Genomic DNA, 7,738 nt, shown 5'->3' with positions numbered 1-7,738 from the left:
AATATTGAAAAATATTTATATTTGGGTTCTACCTTTCAATATAAAGGGGCTGATGTATTCATGGACCAAAGCAAAGCTTTGAAATTGACACATATGTGATGTGTAGAGAGGCCTAAAGAAAAAGGTGCATAGCAATGAGCTGTTTTACAATTTAGAAGAGAGACCAAACATGTTGCATGTTTTTGGAAATATGTGTGTAAGCAACACCTTTTGAGCTGGCTTAGCCCCTTTCTGATGCAACCATCCCACCATCTTCAAATTTTCATGCACCCACCAAAATTAGGGCTGTCCAATTTGCTACCAAAATCAATCTTGCAAAAGAAATTTGATAAGATTTTTAGTGCTTTCTTTGTCGGTTCAAGATCCATGTTCAAGAAATTATGTAAAGTGTATTAGACTTGGTAACAAATGACCGAGTTTTAGTCCGAAATGTATCAAGTACGAGACTGATAAAGTAAAAGAGTGTTTGAATTATTATTAGTGGGGAATGAGTTTCAATCTTATTAGAGAAATAAACTTACCATTATCATGAATAGAAGGTAATTAATATTTGTGGACGAATTAAAATAGAAAGACTTGGTTGTGGAAGAAAGAATACTAAATTTATTTTTATGAGTATAAACTATACTAAAATAATAAAATTGATATGATGATTATTAATCTATGGGGTTCAATGTTTTTTTTAATATATTGACTTGCGAAGTATTGTTGATTTAAATATAATGAGGAATCTCTGGACCTGATTACCATAAAAATCAGACAAACTCCTAAAAGTTGGTAAAATCTATTTTATTCGATTTCTCTGAAACTGAGGTGATGAAACGTTGTGCAAAATGAAGTTTGAGAATGATGAATAAAGTTAATGGTTTGAAATTGATATGTTAGTTCTTCAATTTAACACTACTATATAGTATAATATATTAATCAGAATCGATATTTGAATACGATAAAAAAAAAAATCGTAATTACTTTCGGCTGCATAGCAACGTCCAAACCATGCAAAAAGTGAAATGATGATGAGCATGTGATAATGTTAGATGACTCATAGACATGAAATTAGGTATATATATGTTTTTTTATACATACATCAAAGAGTGATAAATTTAGTTGGACCAGAAAAAGTTAGTTAGTTGGGGTAGGCAAATATGGAATAACTAATAAAATAAAAATAAGATAATAATTTAAATTGTTGCTTAACATGTAAGTCACACATTGAGAAACACCATGCATGATAAGAGGAAAATAGTGGCATTTTTTTAACTTTTTTTAAAAAAATCAGTAGGCCATTACATCAGCATTTTTTTAAGTGCATCTAAGGCTTACATGTTTATATACCCTGTTAAATAATTCATTCAGAATCAAATCTTGGCATGTGCATGACTTAAGTTGTTAATTAGAGTATTTTATTAATCTTGGCATGTTTATATTTGTATTTTTCGGAAACAATAACAATGATTTCTTATTAACATGTTTTTTCCACACCATGAATTAAATAATGGACTATGCGATCGCATGATAGGCTCAGGCTGTATCTTGTAAAATAGAAAACAGAAGTGATAATTATTGGAATGATATGTTATTTGAATATTTTTTATTTACTTAATTTATATGTTAATGTTAATAGCATTCAAGGATTGTGACTGTTTATATTTTTATAGAGGTCTATTCAAACGATGTAGATTCTCTACATAAGATATACATGGAAATGAATGGTGTAGATTCATAATAAATGGTGGGCGCTGTTGTAGATTTTTATATGATGTAGATTACAATAAATTAAATTAATGGTGGCGATCCAATGATGTAGACGACCAGACCAGACAGTCCTACAACTCCAATTATTATTTTTGATTCTCCATAATAAAATGACAACGAATAATAATAATAATAATAATAATAATAATAATAATAATAATAATAATAATAATAATAATAATAATAATAATAATAATAATAATAATAATAATAATAATAATAATTTAATTATAATTTGGAGATGGTGCAAAAGTATTGGACTTGTATGTCATTCTTTTTTTAGTTATTCATATCTTGTCTCACATAGTAGGGAGGGATCCTCTGCAGTTTTACATAACACAGCAGGAAATTTTGTGTTTAAAACGCAGGAAAATGTGAATGAAACGCAGTTTTACATAACATAGTAGGGGAGGGATCCTCTGCAGTTTTACATTATTTTAATCCTTACAGAAGCTCATTATCTTATATGTATACATAAGTTTTTTTACGTACCTTTTTCAAAAGAGTTAGCATACAAAAATATTTATTTTGATGTCGTAGTTTAATTACAGCGGCAAATTATAAACAAAATATTCAATATGCAATTTGCCACTACATGTTTATTTTTGTATTTTTTTTATTACAATCTTAATTTTTATACCATGTGTTTTTATTTTCGTTTCTTTTGTTAAATTTTCAATGCGGAACACTTTTTAAATTTGAACACTTAAAAATATTTTAAAATTCAATAAGATTTATAATAAACTAAAATACTTATAAATTCCAATTATATATATATATACTCCATATAACATACTCCGTATGCTTTCTTTTTCTTGTTTAAAATTTTATTTTATTTTCTAAAGCACTTTTTCTTTAAATACTCAAAGCTAACAATTTAGTCTAAAAGTAATTTATGATGTCATGATTAGAATTTATAAGTACTTAATTTATATATTTAATTGAAATTATATTATTTTTTAGTGTTTAAACAAAAAATACAAAAAATGTTAAAACTAAAAGAAAAAGATATAGCTAATTTGTAGGCAAAATATATATTTTGTTAGAAATTTTCAGTCTTAATAATTAAATCTATACATTAAATAAAGCAATGTAAGAAACAGGATCCACCATTTTCATATTTTTGTGTGTTTTAATCACAGCATTTCCTGCTGTGTTAGCCTGTTAGGTAAAACTGCTGAGGATCTCTCCCCCTCATAGTACTATGTAATAAATGAATATCGTGACATTGGATGTCATACGACCAATTTATAGGCATTTACCCACCTAAATTATCTATAAAAAATTCCTAGAAACATAATTCCAATACTTTAATAGTACTACTAATTTTTTATCCTAGAAATGGTACCGGAGATGAAGAGTTAACCAATTCCATCCACCATTAAAAACGAAGTCTCTTTCTTCCTCATATTAATATAAATCTCTGCTACAGCTAATAAATGCTTAAAATTTCTGAAGTCTCAATATAACCATATTATCCTAATCACCTATACAGATCTTTTTTCCCGCATTAATAAGCAAAAATAATATCAAAATGGTGCTCTAAATGGAAAAATTATTACTCCTCAACTGGAAATAAATCACTAATCAGTCCATATGATTCATCACCATCACCATGGATGATGAGAATGATCACCTGTGAACCGAGGCGTGGTACGCCATCGGGACAGGTGTCCCCACGCCATAAGCCATGTGTGGTGGTGGAGGGAGGCTCACTGGCGTCCCGACTGCTGAGACGACGCCTATGGGTTGCCCCATGGTTGGGGCGCCGTACATGGTCACTCCATGAGCTGCTGCACCACCCACCACCTGCTTTCCGGGTTTAACAGGTGGGACTCCGTTGGTCTGGCCGGTGATTGGAGCTTGGGGCACGGACACGTCCCCATTGGCAACGCTGGTGATGTCGTGGATGCTGGAACGCCTCCTGTCCTTGTTCATGGAGTTGAGGCGGATGAAGTACTTCTGAGCGTGGCTGGCCACCTGCGTGGGGCTCCTCGTCACCACAAAGTTACGAGAAATGCTCCTCCAGTCACCCTTTCCGTATTTGTCCAAACCAAGGAGGAACAATCTGTTGGGAGAGGTCATGAAAATGACACCATCAGTCAACTATCACATCCATGTTTCAAAATGATTCCCTTCCCTCACTATTTGCCCAAATGTAGCAGGTGTCGAGTTTGCAGAACGCGTAACAGAGGAGATCAACGGAGAGAAATGAGCACTCAGTTTCCATACAAGAGCTACTAACAACAAAGTACTACAAATCAACAGCAGATATTTCCTGACTGCTTAAGATGGTGATTGAATGAAAAGGAGTGTTTTGGTGAGATGATGCAGAAATAGCTTCTAGTGCAGTTGGGAAATGTTCAATCTCTTCACAGAGCAAATATGTATACAAGGAAAATAATCATAAAAATAGAGACTTTTGGTTGGACAAGCTGTCACAGAATACCCGTTTTCATGAATCAAACAGCACACTATCTCAATAACAAGAGTAAAATTTTGCATCATGTAAGTAGGGATATCAAAATACAAATAGAGATATAGTTAGTTAGTTATAGCAAAATCAGCAACAAAAAATCATCACTGACTCAGATTGGAGATGTAAGTAGCATTCAAATCATTGAAATTTGCTATAATCTGCATTCATCACTGGCCTGGTTGCTTTCATCCTTTACACAGTTTCAGTTAAAAACAAATTATGTGATAATTGGTCAAAACTGAGGAACAATGGAAGTATACCTATGTTCATCCTCTGTCCAAGCAATCCCCTTCCGGCGTTCCAGATCGGAGCGGGATGACTTGGCATCGCAGTTTAAATGGCCAAAACTGCCGCCTTTTTTAGCAGACACATCATCACCAGCAAGGCTGGATGAGCCATCTGAGGAAGGATTGTAACTAGGAACCTCAACAAAACCGGATTCTATGCGGCTAACATCTTCCACTAGGAGCTCATAGTGCAGCTTAATCTCCTCCACTGATTTCCCAGAAACATCAGCTGCAATTTTCTCCCATCTGTCTGAAGAATTCTCAGGATAAGCAGCTATTGCCTTTTCAAACTGCATATCCTGCTCCCTACTCCACAGAGAGCTACTTGATTCAACAGCAGGCATCTATCTAGGATTGTTAGAGTTTCAATTCTTGTTCTTGAAAAGGACTGTTTTTTTCACACCCCTCAGCAGAACTATTCCCACTCCCACCAACAATTCAACAAGGCAATCAAGAAATAAATAAGCTAAATCTTGGAATTGGGATCTAACCAATCTATTGCAATCAAGGACAGAGGAGGGGGAAAGTGGTGGTGGAGTGAATGATGAATGAGTGAAATTTGCTTGGCAAATTCAAGAACTGGAGTGTGTGCGTGAAATGGTGAGCCCCTATTGATGAGAAAAAGGCAATATTGGTTAGGAGAGCATGAGAAATATCTGAAAATCATAAAAACGAAAGCATTTACTTACTAGTAAAAAAAAGGAATTGCAATTATGGAACAGAAAAAGATGGAGACTTTTTAATTGGTGAGTGTATATTGAGTACTGAGAGTAATTAGAGGTGTGTAAAGTGTGAAAGAGACCACCTTGGTAGCAAACAAGAAACCCCGGAAGTGTAGAACGGATAAAAACAGCACTCAAATTGCCATCACTCATCCCTACAAATTTCCAATGGCCAAGCACCCCATATTTTGATAGCTCCTCTTTTCACTGCACAGGCCCACTGCCAAATATCAATTCTACTACTACTAAACTTTTACAGTTCAACCTATCTCTCTCTTTAGGGAAAGCCCTCTTTTTTTTGGGAGAGTAACAAACATAAAGACCAAGACTTTCTACACATTTAGAGTTCAAGAAAGTAGAAGTCAGAAAAACCCTTTCAGCATTTTGCAATAACAAAGAGAGAAAAAAGATGAAGTCCAAACTCAGTGATTCTCATTTCCTACCAACACCCATTTCAATAACACAAGACAGAGACAGGAAGAAGCGTACAAATCTGTCAAAAATGTAGCCATACTCGAAAGAAGCACAACCTTTTCAACTGATATTTACTTTATAACCATCTTTTGACAGTTTACCAAAAGCTTGCACACAACAGAATACTAAGAATTAATGAATAATTAAAGGGCTTTTATCTCAAACTGGATTTCGTTGTTTCAAGAATAAGTTTTTCAGCATAAAATAAAACATAGAGATTGATGGAGTACGTACTAAACAAGCCCAACAGCAGTAAAGCCCATCAGCCTAAAGCCTAAGAAAGAGTATCAGTTCGGCATGACTAAAGAGTATCGGTCCGGCATGACTAAAGAGTTCAGTTCGGCACAACCACAGAGTTCGGCCCCAGCCTACAGCTCGGTAAAAGCCAACCAATCAAACTCTGCTCTCAGGTCGGCATCAAGCTCTACTCTCAGATCGGCAAAAGCTGCCCGGCAATAATTCAGCAGTTCGGTCTCAGTATTCGACCGAACTAGGAAATAGTGGACTCATGCAGGATTTCCACCTCCACTACACCCACGATCTATTTAGTGGTGTCAAGCAGTCATTAACTCATGCAGGATAGTGGACCCATGCAAGATCGCCACGATCTCCACGACATCCACTACCTAGTAAATGGCTGCATGCCACGATCTAGGTTCAATGTATAAATAGAACCTAGATCCGATAGATAGGGTTACGTTCTAACATTCTCTCGATCTCTAGAGATAAAACACCATATAGCAAGTTTGTATTTGTAAGCTGTAGAGAACAGATCAAGCAATACAACTCTGCCCTCTTTTCTTCCCGTGGACGTAGATTTACCTCAGTAAATCGAACCACGTAAATTCACCGTGTCGTGATCTGTGTTTTCCAGCATTCACTACATCAGAAATTCGCCGATTCATCACTGGCGCCGTCTGTGGGAAACAGAGAACCAAATTTGTGATAAAGCGAATTTTTGATCCTTTTTCCACCCCAAAAAAATGCATACCAGATCACATACCACCCGTAATACCGTTCGTGATCACCGTGAGGAAGCTAGTCCAGCTCGCAGGTCTGAAAAACGGCCTCGGGAGACATCTACCTCCGGTTCTCACGAAGGAGGAACAAGCCACTCCAGGAGTCATCGCACCGAGTCTTCCCAGCAGCCTGATTTAAATGAAGCTGTCAAGCTGTTCTTGGCCGAGAAGCAGGAGGAGTTCTTAACCTTCCTGCAGAAGAGCCAACAGCCGGAGAAGACAACGGCGGATTCTCCCTCCTCATCCAGACATGAAAGTCACTACCGCAGTAGTGACGTGTCTTCCAGGAGAAAGAATCCTCAACCCCGACATGTTCCAGTTCCTCCTCGGTACCGGAACCACAGGAGAACTCCATCTCCTCCGTACCGAAGAGATGTCGGGTTCGCCATGTACGGAGCATTAAAGACTCCGTTCTCGGACGACATCACCCGAACTCCTTTGCCGCGGAACTACCGGACACCGTCAATGACTTATGACGGGCTAGAGGATCCTCATGACTTCTTGGGACGCTACCAATATAATATGGCGAACCAGGGTCTCAATGAGGTCCATATGTGCAAGCTGTTCCCCGAGCTGCTCATCGGGAACGCCAGAAGGTGGTTCGACAGCCTTCCTCAAGGCAGCATTAGATCCTACCGAGATCTAATGGATGCTTTCCACAGGAGGTTCTTTCAGAAAGCAGAAGCCCGGATCACTTCGGCTCAGCTGCTTTCTATACGTCAAGGTCGCGACGAAAAGATCAGCGACTTCCTGACGAGATTCCATAAGGAATGCCTACAAGTAGATAATCTCAATGATCTACTTGTCATTTCGGCATTCCAAAATGGAATCCTGCCCGGAGCTCTCTACAGAAAGCTCGTGGAGTGCGGTCCGCAAACAGCTCAAGAAATGTGGGACATTGCGGACCAGTTTTCCCGTGCGGATGAGGCAGACCGTCGAAAACGGTCTTTAGATAGCTCATCCCGAGGAGACGAAAAGAAGCCCGATCATAGCGATCAGAGG

At 37.2% G+C, this 7,738-nt stretch overlaps 1 protein-coding gene across 2 annotated transcripts; it reads right to left on the bottom strand.

Moving 5' to 3' along the window:
- Positions 1-3,136: 3,136 nt before the first annotated feature.
- Positions 3,137-5,309, bottom strand: LOC121794609 (transcription factor SRM1-like). 2 transcript variants are annotated; one of them, XM_042192855.1, is made up of 3 exons: positions 5,211-5,309; positions 4,495-5,129; positions 3,137-3,823 (listed from the first exon to the last, which is right to left on the bottom strand). In XM_042192855.1, the coding sequence occupies exons 2-3, from the start codon at positions 4,863-4,865 to the stop codon at positions 3,388-3,390; spliced, it is 807 nt and encodes a 268-aa protein (XP_042048789.1). In that variant the 5' UTR covers positions 4,866-5,129; positions 5,211-5,309; the 3' UTR covers positions 3,137-3,387. The 2 variants fall into 2 exon arrangements, with proteins under 2 accessions (XP_042048789.1, XP_042048788.1); XM_042192854.1 differs by having other exon boundaries at positions 4,495-5,298.
- Positions 5,310-7,738: the final 2,429 nt, after the last annotated feature.

The sequence above is a fragment of the Salvia splendens genome, chromosome 3 (assembly GCF_004379255.2).
Source record: "Salvia splendens isolate huo1 chromosome 3, SspV2, whole genome shotgun sequence".
In the NCBI taxonomy this organism is placed as follows: domain Eukaryota; kingdom Viridiplantae; phylum Streptophyta; class Magnoliopsida; order Lamiales; family Lamiaceae; genus Salvia; species Salvia splendens.
This window is presented reverse-complemented; position numbering and strand designations above follow the sequence as displayed.